Source organism: Schistocerca americana, chromosome 4 (genome assembly GCF_021461395.2).
Source record: "Schistocerca americana isolate TAMUIC-IGC-003095 chromosome 4, iqSchAmer2.1, whole genome shotgun sequence".
NCBI classification, from domain to species: Eukaryota; Metazoa; Arthropoda; class Insecta; order Orthoptera; family Acrididae; genus Schistocerca; species Schistocerca americana.
In genome coordinates, this window is record NC_060122.1 from 621,662,818 (window position 1) to 621,681,574 (window position 18,757).

An 18,757-nucleotide genomic window follows, 5' to 3' on the forward strand; every position below is an offset into this window, starting at 1 on the left:
TAGCTCACTTAGTACGATAACATGCGCCAGTGATAAGATCAAAATGAGATAGTCGTAACATCTCTCGTATCTTATAAATGGTTTGAGATATCAATACGAGATTTTGTCAACGACTGTATGTGTTCCCATAATTACGGCGAAACGGTAATATTGGAATGCAGTGAAATATAGACTAAAAAGTACATAAAAGTGCTATTAAAAATCGTCATGGCATGTGTAGCCGTAGGAATGCAGATCCACACGTGTATCACAAATTTATGTCTGTCCTACAGAATGATTGATGGCTGCTTTGCGATAGGCAAGCATCATATAGAATTACAAAATGGTTGATGTTGTATCTGCTCGTGTTCACAACTGAGTATTTGTTGTTTTTCTTTCTTGTTACTGATACCTGATAAACCTTGTGTTGCGTGCCTTACATAACCATAGCCGTCTCCTTGCAGCAATTTCTGTGGTGGCTCTGGACACACGCCTTGGCTGTCTGGATGGAAACCTCCCCCCAGACTCAGAACCCCAGCAAATGATCGAGGCGATGCATACCCTGTTCGACTGCATGCTCAAACTGGACGTGAGGCCCTCGCCCTGGAAGTACATCAGCACGCCGGCCTGGAGGCGCCTAGTCAAGTCGCAGGACTACTTCTACCAGTAAGGGAACACACCTTCCTGTGTGCTTTGTGCTGGCATTCAAGTTCGACATGCGAAACAAAAAGACTGCCGTAAATGCCGTAATTACAGGTTATGATTGCTGTCTTCCCTACCCAGCCGTGAATCCTGCTTCAGGGTAATCGTAGCCCACTGGTGCGATACACATTCCTCTGTCAATACCTCCATTCTTACATCCTTCTAGAGCCAGGAACAGTAACAGCTTGAGCTATTTTCACTCACAGCAAATGCTGCTGGTATGGGCACAAAGTGACACTAGACGCTGTGAGGGGGAGGGAGGGGTTGAGGTGGGGGTGGGATAGAGCAGTCTAGTGGACAAAAATACAGTCCGGTGGGGCATCTGTTGTATAACCTCTCTTATGGAGGTCATCCACGCCCACTCTTGCGTGGTGACCATGCAAAAGGTTTAGTGTTACCCTGCCATGTGGAGTTAGAGATTTGCTGTAGAATAATTAGGGGATATGGATGTGTGATCTTTTCCATGCGTCACGAACCGTACATAAAATTTTGTCCATGTGTTACGGACTGTACGTCACTTAACATCGTCCCAACTAGGAGATAGTTGACTGAGTGAATGAAAAATGTGAAGACATCTTGAAAAAAGTGCCGCAGCGTCTCAGCGAAGAAAAAACATCCGTAACAATGTAAACCGATACCAGAGAAAGTATCAGAATGACTGTTATGACCTACTTGCGGCTCTTAATGTTGCCTGAAGTAAATAGGATGTAAACTGCAGACAGGAAACAGTAAAAATAACTTTTCAGAAGAAAGTATTTATATAGACCAAAAAGTACATGTAATCTAATCTAGTGAGAGAGTGTGATTTCAAAGCATTGATAACACATGCAAACATATGGACTTTTTGGCTCATTAATTGGGTCAGAACGACACAGACTAGGCAACTATTTCCCGACAATGCTTTCCACGATTGCAAGGAAGTAGCCAGGATTATGTTAAAGGGGGGGGGGGGAGGGGGTTACGCGTCTGATTTGTTAAAGAGGACCTCGAAAAAGCTGATGTTTTACATTTATTCGAAAAACACATTAATGTTACATACATAATTCGCTTCCAGAAGACCTTTGTACAAATAGTATTTGGCCTATAAAATTACACAAAGAAAGCTTTTCTTAAAAAAAGTACGACTTATATCCTCAAGTGTATGTGTATCTGAGAAATACCAAAATGCACAATTAAATATTCGTAGTTTTTTGTTTGGGAACATGATAACATCACTCTCTGCCAAATGAATTACATTTCTTTGCTAACAAGGCGCAGCTCAGTCTTCTAATATAAGGTTCACTATCGCACAGCAGAAAAATATTGACGTTGGACTGAGAGCTTATGAACTTAAACGGTTCAGATCTGTTTCAACAATAGCTACTCTTGTCCTACTTGAATCTTCTCTTGAAATTTACGACTTATCTGAAACCAAGTCAGAATTCCTTCAGCACATCGAAGTTCCTTAATTGAATCTCAAATTTTTATTAAAGAATTTCTCAAGTGATCAAGAATTTGTTCTACAATTATTATTTCAACAGACAACTTGAAACCATAGCAAGCAAATTTATTTATAAAACAAGACGGAATGCACAAATACTAAGAGCTATAGTTTCGGGATCTCAACACTGGTTTCAGCTAGACTTCTAATGTATGCCACCTCCTAAATGAGTTTGTATAATCCAAGAAAATACTGTTACACAGTCTTTGATGCTAATAAACTCCTCTACAATGTACAACATACGTTGTCGTTTATATGAGGTCGGAATTGTGATGGTTGGACTCTCTGTTCCAAGGATATTATGGATCAGACATTTCACAGCAGAACATCATTCTTGTAGTAAGAAGACATGATATATCGCCGTTTGACAAGTGAGCCATCTTTGTGCACAGAAACATAGTACAAAATGGCGATCGCTAGCCCCTTCCAATGTAAATGTCGCTGAAGCAGAAACATTGTCGAAATTTCATATCTTATACAAACGAACACCAAAATTAAAAACTCTATGCCCAAGTAATAATTACACCACAAATCAAGACATGTACTATTACAAAGTAGCAAAAGCTTATTTTTTATGTAGTTGTTTCTTGAATATCAAAACATTATAGTTTGAAGATAATAATAGAACACGTGAAAAAGAAACACTAAACAAAAGAATATGAGTAAAAACAATAAATTAATTTAAACACTTTGAAATAGATTAAAGCAATGCTATATTTAAACCTTAGGTGAGTCACACAAAACGCTGTACGAATGTCTTGTGTGTCAGTTATCTCTACTTGGTAACAATAGCAAAATTATGAACTGAGTTAACCAATTTAACTATAAACATCAAAAAAAGTTTTACATCATCCCAGTTCCCAGAAGTCCTGAAGATAGACGTTGACTGTGGATATTGTATCACAGACACAGTCCCCCCAGGTCACTAACGCCCCCCCCCCCCCACCTCCTCCCAAAGTTGTAAACAACCATGCATGAGCAGCGCCTATTAAAAGGAGGGGGTCAGACAGCCGATCAGTTCCAGTCTTTCCACCAGGAAGGAGGTACGCGGCTTGTGTTGTCAGTAGTTCAACCATGGCTAGAGGGTCAATACCGCGGTTCGATCGTCCGCATTGTTACTTTGTGCCAGGAAGGGATCTCAACAATAGAAGTGTCCAGGCGTCTCGGAGTGAACTAAAGCGATGTTGTTCAGACATGCAGGAGACACAGAGAGACAGGAACTGTCGATGACATACCTCGATCAGGCCGCCCAAGGGCTACTACTGCGGTGGATGACCACTATCTACGGATTATGGCTCGGAGGAACCCCGAAAACAACGTCACCATGTTCAATAATGCTTTTTGTGCAGCCACAGGACGTCGTCTTACAAGTCAATCTATGTACTATAGTCTGCATGAAGCACAACTTCACTCGCGACGTCCATGGTGAGGTCCATCTTTGCAACCACAACACCATGCAGCGCGGTACAGATGGACCCAGAGATATGCCAAATGGACGGCTCAGGATTGGCATCACGTTCTCTTTACCGATGAGTGTCGCATATGTCTTCAACCAGACAATTGTCGGAGACGTGTTTGGGGGCAACCCAGTCAGGCTGAACGCCATAGACACACTGTCCAGCGAGTGCAGCATTGTGGAGGTTCCCTGCTGTTTTGGGGTGGCATTATGTGTGGCCGACGTACACGTCTGGTGGTCATGGAAGTCGCAGTAAAGGCTGTACGATACGTGAATGCCATCCTCCGACCAATAGTGCAATCATATCGGCAGCGTATTGGCGAGGCATTCGTCTTCGTAGGCGACAATTCGCACCTCCATCGTGTGCATCTTGTGATAACGACATCGCTCGACTAGAGTGGCCAGCATGTTCTGTAGACATGAACCGTATCGAACATGCCTTGGATAGATTGAAAAGGGCTGTTTATGGACGACGTGACCCCCCAAGCACTCTGAGGAATCTACGCTCAATCGCCGTTGAGGAGTGGGACAATCTGGACCAACGGTGCCTTAATGAACTTGTGGGTAGTATGCCACCACCTCTGAAGGTCTCGCTGTATGGTGATACGACATGCAATGTGTGGTTTTCATGAGCAATTAAAAGGGTGTAAATGATGTTGATGTTGAAGTCTATTCCAATTTTCTGCACGGGTTCCGGAACTCTGTAAACAAAGCTGATGCAAATTTTTCTTGATGTGTGTATAAAGATTTTTATGTAGTATAAGGAAATCGTAATATTATTTTCATACTCTATCTGTATCATATAAAATCAGAGTAATCATTGAAGATTAGTTAGGTCTATCAATTAAACAAGCATTTGTTTTAGATAAAAGATGAACTTGACATATAAATAAATAATTAAAAATGATGTAAGGCATGATGTAGTCTTTCACCTTTACCCTTTAATCTATACATTGAAGAAGAAATGGGGCCGGGAAAGAATAGAGTCGAAATGTTTGAGATGTGGTGCCATAGAAATGAGGAGGTTCCTCACAGAATCAGCGAGGAAAGAAGTATGAGGAAAACACTAACATGAGGAGGAAATAGGATTACAGGACATGTGTTAAGACACCTGGCAATAACTTCCATGATGCTAAAGGAAGATGATGAGGGTAAAAATTGTAGGGGAAGACGGAGACTGGAATACATCCATCTAAGAAATGTGGACATTGGCTGTAAGTGCTACTCTGAGATAAAGAGGATGGCACAGGAGAGTAAGTCAATGTGGGCCGCACCAAACCAATCGGAAGACTGATAAAGGAAGTGATCTTACACAACGACCTATTTCAGCAGTTTGATTACTGCACCTAAAACATGCATACTTTATAATGCCGTTATTGGGACAATGAACGTAATGAAGCTCTGAGGATGGGTCGTGGGTCATCTCAGGATAGCTCATTCGGTGAGAACACTGTCAGTGAATGGCAGCGTCCTGAGTTCGATTACTGGTCCAGCGGGCTGTATAATATGCTAGGAAGCTATAATAAAATCATGTTGAAAATTAAAGTGCAAAATTCTGTGGCCTACTCATTTACGGCGTCTTTACAAGCTCTTTTTATTGCTATGTGTATGCTTTACATTCTTCGCAATGAGTATTTTATTACTGATGTTTTGATTAATGGCTACATCAACTACTCAGCGAAATTACAACTAAATGGATCTGGGAGATACGAATATAGGATTACTGTGGGATTACACAGTGCTTTCGACGTATTATGTGTATTTGTGTTACCTTTCACGCTCTGTTTTAATTACTAGGTCGTGTGTTATCATAATACGTCATCACGTTGAAATTACAGTGCTGGCAAAATTGCAAACTCCTTGAAGACGGCATGGAACATACGTCAAATTGGTGTGAAGTGCACTACATGCTTGGAAATACAAATGATTATCATTTCCGTGCAACCGCAGCAATAACGTCATGTACGTTCCGTTTATAGGGAAAGATTACGCAGCAGGTTTCTCATTCAGGAATCGCATTTGCTTGTTGTTTACTTGTGAAAATATAGTTCGACACGTTGTATAAGAAGGAAACACATCTGTCCCCATGCGTCGTAATTTGACTAAGGTTCTACTATGGCCTGTCGAAATTATTGTTTTTCTTTCTGTGATACAGCTGCTCACGTTGTAGGTATCCTATGACTATCTAGCGAGTATGGAATATATTTGTTCATGACGGAAAGTATAAATGCTTGGATATCACAAGAGATACTGAATTTAACTGATGAGAGGAGAAAATATAAAAATGCAGCACATGAAGCAGAAGAAAGGGAATACAAACGTGTAGAACATGAAACTGATAAGACGTGCAGAATGGCGAAACAGAAATGCCTGGATGACAAATGGAAGGATGTATAAGCATATACCACTGAAGGAAAGATAGATACCGGTCGGTCGAAAATTAAAGAGACGTATGAAGAAAAGAAGAGCAGCTATATGAATGCCAAGAGCTCAGATCTAAAACTCGTGGTAAACAAAGAAGGGGAAACTGAAAGGTGGAAGGAGTATATAGAGGGACTATTAAAATGAAATGAAGGTAATATTATAGGAAGGAAAGAGGACATAGATGAATATGAAATAGGAGATATGGTACTGAGAGAAGAATTTAATAGAGCATTGGAAGAGCTAAGTCGAAACAAGGTACCTGGAGCAGACTACAGTCCCTCAGAACTACTCATATCCTTGGGAAACCAGCTGTAACAAAAGTATTCCACCTGGTGTGTAAGATATAAGAGACAGGCGAAATTCCCTCAGATAGCAAGAAGAATGCAATATTATAAAATTAAAAAGAGAGCAGGTGCACATACAATAGCAAAAGCAAAACAGTGGTGATGGAATGAGGTCGAATAAAATCATGCGATGCTGCGGGAAGCAGATTAGGAACATAACATTGAAAGTAGTAGATGAGTTTTGTTATTTGGGCAGAAAAATAACTGATGATGGCTGAAGCAGAGAGGATATAAAATAGAGGCTTGCAATGGCAAGAAAAGTACGAGTTACACACAATGCTGGTGACTACTCTGAAGGTCAGTAAAACTTTGAAACACATATCTATTTTTTACGAGCTGTAAATAAATAGTTGCCACTATTAATGTACCAACCATCGTACTTATGAAGGAGAGAAATTCGTTAGCATCAAATATACGTTTCAGTGTTAGCAAATCTTTACTGAAAGTATAGTCTCTTAGACTACCCCTGCGATTCGTTGCCATCTCGTTGACGTTGCGTGTTCTACCGATGGTCCGCATCTTCACAACACGATATTTCGACACTGTAAGTCGATGTCTCCACCATGTTTTCCCTGCGCTAGCCTCAGGGACCACCTGATGAAGACTTCAAGTTATCACGTAGAAATATCGTGTTTGTAAGACCTGGACTACTGGCAGAAAACCCAGTCTCAATGATATTTTCTGAAGGTATTAGTCTGGAGTGTAGCCGTAAGTGGAAGTGAAATGTGGTCGATAAACAGTTTAGTCAGGCAGAGAATAGAAGCTTCTGAAATGTGGTGCTACAGAAGAATGATGAAGATTAGGAGTGTAGATCATGTAACCAACGAGGAGGGCAGAAAAGTAATTTGTGGCACAACTTGGTTAAAAGAAGCGGTCAGTTGATAGGACACATTCTGAGACATCAAGGGATCGGTTTAATTCTGGAGGGAAGTGTGGAAAGTAAAAATTGTAGAGAGAGAGACCAAAGCTAGTTCAAAAGGATGTAGACTGGAGTAATTATTCGAAGATCACGAGGCTTGTGCAGGGTAGAGTAACATGGAGACCTGCATCAAACCAGTCCTTGGATTGAAGACAACTACAACGAGGGATATACTCAACGCCTGGCGAGGTCTAAATGGCCCCAGATGATTAGCGCTTGAAAGGAGAAACAAATTGCCCACTCGGTCACACAAGGATAGTACAGCTACGTTACATACCTTGGGTCATGAAATGAGTCTCTTTGCAGCATGAGAAGTATGTCCGTCCTGACGTCGACATACTTTATCTTCGACGGTGGACACTACGAGCAGAAGGAAGTAGCAGCCTTGGGGAGTTCACTTTCACCAGTCGTCGCCAACATGCATAATTTTGAGGTGGAAGCCCTGGATTCAGCGCAGTGGAAACCTACCTGTTTCTTCCGCTTTGTTGACGAACCTTTGTCATATGGCCACAAGACAGAGACAAGCTGAATGTTTCCTCATACATCACAGTTTCATACACCAGAACATCAAGTTTACCATGAAAGTCCGTAGTGCTCCCCTTTCTGGATGTCCTGGTTAAAAGAAGAGCAGACGGCATATTGAGCCACAGCGTGTACCGTAAGAAGACGCACACCGACCTTTACTTACATGCTGCCACCACACAGCGCAGAGGAACGGCTTCTTCAAAACATTGGTTCACAGAGCCCATACCCTATCTGACAATGAGAGCCTTAACAAAGAACTTGAACATCTGAGGTCGGTTTTCCGTAAAAACGGCTACACAGAGAAGCAAATTCGGAGAGCTCTACGTCCCACTCCGACTGTACAGCTGGGGAAAACAGAAGAGAACCTCAGTAGGATGAGGGCATAGCATATATTCCGTTCTGTGGCGCTTTATCTTTAAAGTTAGATGGAATTCTTCAAAAACATCAAGTGAAGTCTGTCTTTCACCCACAAATTTCGACACAAACACTATTTGGTAACGTCAAAGACGATCTAGGACTATGGAAATACGGAGTCCACCCGATCCCCTGCGAATGTGGCATGACTTACATAGGTCAAACGGTGCGTACTATCGCAGATCATTGCCAAGAACATCAACGGCACACCAGACTGCATCCGCCTAACAAGTCGGCGGTTGCTGAATATTGTCTCTCGGAATTACAGAGAATGAATCACGACCAGACTAAGGTTCTGACGCAGACGTCCAAATAATGGGACTGTGTCATTAAATAATCCATCGAGATTCGAGTACGGGAACAGCCGATCAACCGAGATAGTGGTTACATCCTTAGTAAGGCCTGGGAACCGGCTTTAAAGGCGATTGAAAGGAAAAGGTACCACGAACTAACGTCGAGAACAGGCAGAGATACTAAGAAGACGCCGCCATCACGCGTTCCTGGGCGCGAACCGCGAACGGAACGGATGCTCAACTCTCCGCGCCTGGGTGCGGACAGCTTTCGGGACACCTGGAGATGGGAGGGAGGGGGGGAGGAGATAAAACCACGGTGCCGGCGCCTCGGCGGTCAGTTCATGAGCGCACCTGATGATGGCAACGTGGTCGCTTGCCGAAATATTGTGCCCGTTGGACACTGACACACGGCAGTTCACCCGTGAACACTTTCGTTACGAGGTATGTCGGGAGAAATTGAGGACTTTCTTGTCTGTCCCAATGTAGTATGGACTCCAAAGTTTCGTCCCTCTCACCAATGCTAGAATGATATGCGGCTCGTCTTATTTTACGTATCTCACTCCATTCTCACACTCGTATCTTGTACCAAATCATGAAGTTCCCACACCTCATCAAACACCTAGAGCAACTTCGATTCTTTTAGAACTGCCATAGTCTTGAGTTCCAACACCCAACAGTCTTCCCAACTCTGGCCACGTGCTACACCTCTACCAACAAAGTTTTTCCCCTCAACTCCATACTCTCCGTGTCATTTCCTAATGTACTTTCAGTCACCTTACCGTCGTGGACCATGGACTCATCCTTGAAATCCACCCTTTCTTCTAAAAATAACCTACCTTGCCCGTCACAAACCGCCTAAAATGAGAGTTCATACCAAATCTTCCCCTGGCCACCTGGCATCCTATCATTTACTACCACCAACAACCTACCCTACAGTTTCTTCAAACGCTGACATCCCAACTTCCTCACATAAAATCCTTCCTAATATTTCCCTCATCTCACTACCTACCGACAGTAATCAGGTGCACCAACCTACATCTACATACACTGCCTGTTAAGAAAGTGAAGTAGCCAGAGGACATGGTTGTATTTCAGTATAGCTTCGTATATGTACACACCTTCCTGGAATATGTAAATGAGTAGAGTTGCAATTCTCTGCGATAAGTAGAACGACCGCCAAAGTGGGTTAGCATTGTTGATGTTTACTGTTGCTACCAAACCTGGTAAAGAATATAAGGGGAGTGAACAGAGTCAGCTGTTGAGGCATCACTGTGAAGGACACGTTGATGCCGTATTCTCACGAGAGGCAGCGTTAACAATATGAAAGGAGCCTCATTGCTGGTGTACGTTTTGTCAGATAGTCGAATAATGCAATATCCAAATTTGTGGGGAATTCAGATGTGTCAGTGCCCTGACTCAGAACGCCATGGGATCGTGAAGGCTTGAAATTATGCTTAAAATTTATTAGAATTCGCTACCTTTTCTTATTCTCAAACATTGGATAACTACTGTTTGAGTAATTGGATCTCTATTTTAAGTAAAAGCAAATTTTTCACGCATCTCAATATTTATGGCGTCGTGTCTCCTGAACTATGTGTCTTAGAAAAACTGGGGTAAGCTATGAGGTACATACAGTGGTATATGTAGATACTGTCTGCAAAGTGTGTTGCGAACAGAGCTGGCAGTAAAGAAGTAATAAATTAAAACGTCATGTGTGATGCTGAAATTTTACTATATGAACCGAGGAAATGTAGTAAGCGATAAAGTTTTTCCTTTTAGTCATTTTGTGTAGGTAATCAGCGAGGAAGAGTTTCCTAGAGGTTCAGAAATTATGGGTATAGTTTTTTGAAAATCGCTAAGTGCTCTCATTCTCAAACACTGGATCAATAAAATCCGGCTGTTAGTGCTCTGTCGGTTGCACTGACTCAAGACAAATTTTCGACTGTAATAATTGTCTTATTGTGTTAATCTTTTAATGTAAGTTTATACCTTTTAATGAGTAGATTATGAAAACATTTTAAATATACAAATTCGGTCAATAAATAAGCAAAATACTGATAATTCAAGTGCATCATTTGTTTTCAAGAACTCGACCAAAAACGCAAACTGTGCAGCTACTTTGAGAGAAGCTTCTTTTCCTTCAGAAGCTTCACGATGTTTGGGCTTAGAATATAACCACTGCATTCTCAAAAAAAGAGAATTTACATCTCATTATCATCATCTTGTCATAATCGACATCAGTCATCACTGTCACTACACCATTATGGACTATGGTTTTGCTGCTGCTACTGACACTTAAAGAAAAGAAAACATATAATTCTGCGTCAGTCGGGATGATTTATTTTGCCCGCTAAGCGTTTCGATGGACAATCATCATCATCAGGTGGAAGGCGTTTTCTATATGGTCGTTGTTAGTCGAAAGCGTTGATGATTTTGTGCAGCAGTATCTGAGGCGGGCAAGAACTTATGTTGTTGTTTCCACTATTGGTAATTAAGAGAATTAACCACGGAACTTAAAGCCGTAATACAGGAGATGTTTTAAAGATATTAAAAGTACTTACAGTGCAAGTGAAGCAGTATTTGAGCCCCATTCTGCCGCAGAAAATCGCAATTGCTTTCCCATTTTACGTTAGTCACACAGTGTCGTTATACAGCGAAGAAGTTATATTTTTCGCCGAAGAAGCAAAGTAGTTACATTTTTCACCGAAGAATTTTAAAACTAGGCAGTTTGCATAAGAGAATCATTTCAAGCAGGCGAGTGATGAAGGAATGAAGGCCTATGTACATGTCTTGTATTACTGTAGTTCAGTGACACGAAGCATTTTTCATATGTACTTAATAATATCAGGACCTGACGAAATTACTTCTGACTCTTGCACCAATCATTTGTTATTAATTTCTATGTGATAGGATAATGAAAATGAAAATTGTGAAGCTGTTTACCGGTACATAAAAAAAGGCCCCGATGGACAATAATTACGAGGGCGTGCTGAGGAGAAGTGTCTCCGAATTTTTTATTCTGTTTCAATATCGGTTGAGGTATTATATATTACTCGGTTACTTTCCCACTTTGCTGACGCAAGTTGAATCTTCTGCCTCAAAGGGCTCCGAATTATAGCGTGTAATACGGCGGTGTGTAACGAACTACGTCGGTTCGTGAGAAACAGCATGCTATAATTGATTTTTCAACCTTCCACATTTGGATCACCCTCTTCTTCAGCATGAGAATGCCAGACCACGCACGAACGGTGCGAAACCTGCAATAATCCGGCGACTTGGCCTCCTTGTCACCGATCATCCCATACAGTCAAGACTTGGCGCCATCCGATTTTCAGCTATTTCCAAAACTTAAAGAATGCCTTAGAGGACTTTAGTTTGATAGCGATGAATCGATCCAAGCAGAACTGAGGTTGTGGCTTCATCAACGATGTCCACAATTCTACAGTGACAGTATCAACCAACTGGTCTCTTTTGGGATAAATGTTTTCATCGCCAGCGTGACTATGTTGAAACATAAGTATGTACACATGAAGAATAAAGATGTAAAATGTTAATGTTTATTTTATTTAAAAATCATTAAGAATTTTCGCATAAAATATTCGGATGCATTATTTTCCAGCACGACCAAGTAGAACTTTTCTGACTGTTGCACAGTTCCACTGTCACAAATTTCTGTGTAATAACGTAATGAAAATGAAATATAATTACATAAATAATGTGAAACTAAAGGTACACGAAAAAGGCCCTGTATATATCGTCTACGTTATAGGTTTTGTGACTAAAATTATGGGCGTCAAAATATACGTGTTACAGAATGGTTAGGTATCGTTTGATATTTACAGAATTCTATAGTTATGGCCTGTTTCATAACATTTGTAACTAGAATGTGAGCTAAAATGTGTGTGGAGAAATTGTTAGATTCATGATAAGCATATGTGATGGAGTGGTCATAATGTCTCTATAAATTTCTGAGAAATAATGGATACTTTTTCATAATGCCCGTATATGTTGGTTCAATATCTATGCATACATTTTGAACGCACATTAACATGGTGTCCTTCCATTTCGACGCATTACTTCCACTGTTGGAGAGCAAACCAGAATTCATGTTGTGTACGCTCTTGTGGATGCTGATTTGTGAAATTTCCGAATGAACCGCTGTTGCACCTCCAGATAAGATAAACCACGCAGTTGCTCACTAACAACACCCAAACGTTCTCTTCCGTACTCCTTCTTCTTGAGTAAATTGAAAAAAAAGAAAAAAATACAATAGGCCCACAGTATTACAGAAATGGATTATAGCTACGTGTTATGTAAATATATCCATTATTTCTTAGCAATGAACTGAGACTTCACGATAATTCTATATTTATCAAATCTATCACACAAGGTGTCGCTACTTTTAAAAAATTGCTTGATTTGATTTGAGAATGCTCATTCAGGATGTTTTGGCCCTCTTTCTTTCTATGGATATAAATCTCAAGTTATTCATAAATATCCATTTTGTGACCCTAATTTAAAGGGCACAGCACTTTGTGGCCTTCATTTACATTCTTCAAGCAGTGACCTGTATCTTTGATATGTGTGGCTATTGATGATTATTCTCATATCTGATTGCTTCATGTGTGTAAGTCAGGGCCTTTTGAGCTATTTGTTGAGCATATGGCTCATTGAAAGCAACTGTGTAAATATGAGATTTGTTGAATTTGTCATTATTGTTTTTAAAGTTATTGGGATGTCTTTGATGCAGCTTCTTGTTGGTTGAAAAGGTGTTGTTATTTGACGCTGTTTAACAATATTGGCCAATTTTTGTGAAATATTGGTGAGATATGGGATATACACATTGTGTATGTTTTCTTGCTGCATCAAACCTACGACCTATGGCACTTTGTAGATGGCCACAGTTTTCATCTTGTGTCGTTATGCAGGGGGAGTCAGCTTAGAGACAGTGTTGTTGCGTAATGGTCATAAATTTACAACATCTGTTTTTGTGTAGTGAGTGTCAACCTACAGTGTCTGTCGCTATGTAGTGGGCACTAATTTTCAACCAGTGCTGTCGTGTAATAGCCATCAGTTTACAGCCTGTCTTGGTATGTATTGGGTATCAGCTTATGGCCTGTGTCGCTGTGCAGTGAGTGATAGCCTACAGCCTGTGTCGTTCTGTAGTGGGAATGAACTTACAGCCTGTGTCGTTGTGTAGTGGGCTTCAGCGTACACCTGCTGTCGCTGCATGGTGTGTGTCATCTTAGAGCCTGTGTTATTCTGTAGTGAGTGTCAGCTTACAAAATGGTTCAAATGGCTCTGAGCACTATGGGACTTAACTTCTGTGGTCATCAGTCCCCTAGAACTTACAACTACTTAAACCTAACTAACCTAAGGACATCACACACATCCATGCCCGAGGCAGGATTCGAACCTGCGACCGTAGCAGTCGCGCGGTTCCGGACTGCGCGCCTAGAACCGCGAGACCACCGTCAGCTTACAGCCTATGTCACTGTGTAGTAGGTGTCAGTTTGTTGTTGTGTAATGGGTATCAACATACAGTCTCAGGGGCTGGGTGTTGTGTTGTCCTTATCAACATCATTTCATCCTCGTCGACACGCAAGTCGACGAAGTGGCGTCAACTTGTAAGACTTGCACCAGGCGAGCGGTCTACCCGACGGGAGGCCCTAGCCACACGGCATTTCCATTTTACTGTGTAGTGGGCACCAGCTTATGATTTGTGTCGTTGTGTAGTGGGTGCAAACTACAACCAGTGTCGTTGTGTGAATGATGTTAATTTACATCTGGAGCTGTGTAGGGGCCTCCAATTTACACCTAGTGTTGTAGTGTAGTGGACGCCGGTTTATAGCCTTTTTTGCTGTCTAGAAGCCGTCAGCTTACAGCCTGTGTCACTCTGTGGTAGGCATCAACTGACAGGCTGCGTTGTGGTGCAATGGCTATCAATTTCCACTCTGTGTCACTGTGGGAGGGGTGTCAGATTACAGCCCACGTCCTGTGCAGCTTACAGACAGTGTCAATGTGTAGTGGGAGTCAGCTTACAATGTGTGTTATATCTTGTTCTGTAGTGGATGTCAACTTATAGGCTGTGTCACTATATACAGGTCGTCAACTTACAGCTGTGGAATTGTGTAGTGGACACTGACCTACTGCCTGTGTCCCTGTGTGGTGTTCTGCCCTGTTGTATAATGGACACCACTTACAACTGGTTTCGTTGTGTAGTGGGTGTGAACTAATAGCTTGTGTTGCTGTGTAGAATGCGTTACTTGAAGACACAAGTCCTGTGGTAGGCATTAGCTTACAGCTTGTGTCAGTGGGCTGTAGGCATCATCTTGCATCCTGTGTCGTCATTTAGCAGACGCCAACTTACGACCTGTGTCACTTTGTAGTCGAAGTCGGCTTACAGTCTATGTCAGTTTGTAGTGGGCGTTATCTAGCATCTGTCTCATGGTGTAATGAGTGCCGATGCAAAACATATGTCAGTATGGTGAGTGTCAGCTTACAGCTTGCGTTGTTGTGTAGTGAGTGTCGACTTGCAACCTGTGTTGTTGTGTAGCAGGTGTCCAGTTTTGATCTGTGTCAATGCATAGTGGGCGTCAGCTTAAGACCTGTGTCGCAGTGCAGTGTGTGTAAGCTTACAACCTGTGTTGTTGTGTAGTGAGTGCTAACATGCAGTCTGTGTTGTTGAATGATGGTTGTTAACTTTTAGCCTGTCATTGTCTAGTGTCAGCTTACTATCTGCGTCATTATGTGGTGAGATTCAACTTGCACCATTTGTCATTGTGTAGTGAGTGTTAACATACAACGTGTGTTGGTGTCTTGTGGCTGTGAGGTTGCAATCTGTGTCCCTGTGTAGTTGGCTTAGAGCCTGTTTCATTGTGTAGTGGATGTCAACTTACAGCCTGTGTTGTTGTGTAACGACCATTAAATGATAGCCAATGTTGCTGCGAAGAAGCAGCCTGTGTTATTGTGCAGTGGGCATTAATTACAGGCTGTGTTGTTGTGTAGTAAAAGTTAAGCTACAGCCTGTGTCATTGTGTCCTGGGTGCAAACTTACAGCTTTTGTCATTGTGTAATGGGTGTCATCTTACAGTTTGTGTCGTCGTGTGGTGGGCGTTGACTTACAGACTGTTTTTCTGCGTGGTGGGCAAATACATCCTGTGTTGTTGTGTATTTGCACTATCTGTCCGCGACTCGTAGTCTTGCGGTGGCGTTCTCGCTTCCCGCGCGCGGGGTCCCGCGTTCGATTCCCGGAGGGTTCAGGGATTTTCTCTGCCTCGAGATGACTGGGTGTTGTGTGTCTTTCATAATTATTCCATCCTCATTCACTCGCAAGTCGCCGTAGTGGCCTTAAAGAACTTGTGGAGCGGCGGCCGAACCGCCCCTCGAGGGGTCTCCCGGCCACCAATGCCATACGCTCATTATTATTATCATCCACCATCTCATAGTTAGCCGTGTTGTATTGTCGGCATCGAAGTACGGGCTTTGTCAATGTGTGTGGACACCAATTTAGAGCCTGTGTCTTCATGTGCAGCGTGGCAATGAAACACATCAACGAGGCGATGGACCGAATGAAGAAGCGAGGAGCAGAACAAGTGTCAGCTGGAGAACTCAGCGTGCTGGAGAGGTTGCTACTCTCCAACGACGACCCGCGCATCGCCATCGTGATGGCCCTCGACATGATGGGAGCCGGCATCGACACGGTACAGTCTGACATCACTACCTGTGCACCCCTGTCTGGGCGTTTGAAATTTCCTTGTGCTTTGGTGATAAATTTTATCAAACGCGTGTGTGACTGCAACAAATTACAGCTACAAAAGTTTTTAAATAATAACAATAACAATAACAATAATAATTATTATAATAATAACAACATACACGTCAAAAACACCATGGCAACCTGTCAAATTTATAGTAGATATGAAACTCCCAATATGCACAACCAATAGCATCATGCAGGAAAGAAAATAAATAAATAACCCACTGAAGATAGCACATAGGTGCTGATACACTGAAGAGCCAAAGATACTGGTACACCGGCAGCGGTGGCCGTGCGGTTCTAGGCGCTGCAGTCAGGAACCGCGGGACTGCTACAGTCGCAGGTTCGAATCCTGCCTCGGGCATGGATGTGTGTGATGTCCTTAGGTTAGTTGGGTCTAAGTAGTTCTAAGTTCTAGGGGCCTGATGACCTAAGATGTTAAGTCCCATAGTGCTCAGAGCCATTTGAACCATTTGATACTGGTACCCTTGCCTAATACGGTGTAGGGCTCCCGCGTGCATGGCGCAACACGAATTGGAATGAACTCGACTAATGTCTGAAGTAGTGCTGGAGGGAATTGACACCATGAAGCCTGCAGGGCTGTCGATAAATCCGTAAGAGTACGAGGAGGTGATCTCTTCTGAACAGGACGTTCCAAGGCATCCCAGATATGCTCAATAATGTTCATGTCTCGGGGTTGTTTAAACCCAAAAGAGTGTTCCTGGAGCCACTGTGTAGCAATTATGGACGTGTGGATTGTCGCTTTGTCCTGCTGAAATCGTCCAATTTCGTCGGAATGAACAATGGACATGAATGGATGCAAGTGATTACACAGGATGCTTACGTACGTACCACTTGTCAGAGTTGTATGTAGACGTATAAGGGGTCCCATATCGCTCCAAATGCACACGCCTCACACTATTACAGAGCCTCCATCAGCTTGAGCAGTACTCTGCTGACATGCAGGATCCATGAAATCATGATGTTGTCTCTACATCCGCACACGTCCACCCGCTCAATACAATTTGAAACGAGACTCTGGCGACCAGGCAACATGTGTCCAGCCATCAACAGTCCAATGTCGGTGTTGAAGGGCCAATGCGAGGCGTAAAGATTCGTGTCGTGCAGTCATCAAGGGTAGAGGAGTGGGCTTTCGGCTCCAGCAGCACAAATCTATGATATTTTGTTGAATGATTCGCACACTGACACTTGTTGATTGCCCAGCATTGAAATCTGCAGCAATTTGCGGAAGGGTTGGGCTTCTGTCACGTTGAACGATTCTCTTCAGCCGCCGTTGGTCCCGTTCTTGCAGGATCTTTTTCCGGCAGTAGGCATGTCGGAGATTTGATGTTTTACCGGATTCCTGATATTCACGGTACACTCGTGAAATGCTCGTACAGGAAAATCTCCACTTCATCGCTACCTCAGAGATGCCGTGTCGCCTCGCTCGTGCGCCGACTATAACACAACGTTCAAACTCACTTAAATCATGATAACCTGCCAATGTAGCATCATTAACCGATCTAACAACTGCGCCAGATACTTGATGTCCTACATAGGCGTTGCCAACCGCAGCTCCGTATTGTGCCTGTTCACACATCTTTGTATTTGAATACGCATGCGTGTACCAGTTTCTTTGGCGCCTCGTTGTATTTAGGTAATATGAAAGCTATAAAACGATGTCTTGCATAAGAGAGGATTCCCCTTTAGTTTGTACCTTTCTTGTTTTGCTCTGCGCTATCATTACTCAGATGATGTCACTATATCACTTAATAATCGCAGTGAGTTAGTAATGATTTTCAGTTATCACTTCCCCATGCCACAGTACCGTAGGACACGGCTAGAGGAGCGAAACCAAATGGCCTGTTCCATTGATAACGCGTGGTAACCTGGTTTCCACGTTTTACAAGGTAACAAAACTTCTACTATCAATGATGAGTTCGTGAAAGGCACGGCAACAATGTACCATTATAAGGCGCAGTAGTTAGGTAGCGTAGATGTTTGCAGTGTGGTCAAACAAGTCTACATGGAGAAAGAAACGACGAACTATCTGTCAGTGTGGAGCCAAGAACTACAAGAGAATCGTAGGCCTTAGTGCACGAAGACAGATACACCAGAATCGAGGCGATAGTGGGAAAAGTGGATTTTAGACATAGATGAGTTTTCATCTTGTGAGACATTTTCAACACGACAACTTCACAGCGTGATGCTTCTACACTGCTGCTGACAGGTATTCAAAAATATTCCCGAATCGAGGCAACAGCGCAAATGTTGCACGTATCTCAGGTAAATCCAGAATACTTCGTTCGCCACTGAATCACCATGGGTGAGTGCTGGATACGTTACCCTGAATCCAAACAATGGAGGAAAGCGGGCATGTAAACATGTGGATTCACCGCTGCCGAAAATTGCAAGGATCCAACCGTCATCGGGAACAGTGATGCTTTTGTTTTGGGACTACT

The 18,757-nt window shown here is 42.6% G+C and overlaps 1 protein-coding gene across 1 annotated transcript in view; it reads left to right on the forward strand.

Annotated features, from left to right (window-relative positions):
* The window catches only part of LOC124612797 (probable cytochrome P450 301a1, mitochondrial), a 181,841-nt gene that overhangs the window by 131,539 nt on the left and 31,545 nt on the right, over positions 1 to 18,757 (forward strand). The window contains exons 7-8 of the mRNA XM_047141201.1: positions 444 to 645; positions 16,071 to 16,239. Of these exons, the coding sequence (XP_046997157.1) occupies positions 444 to 645; positions 16,071 to 16,239 (371 nt within the window). The remainder of the gene's footprint in view (positions 1 to 443; positions 646 to 16,070; positions 16,240 to 18,757) is intronic.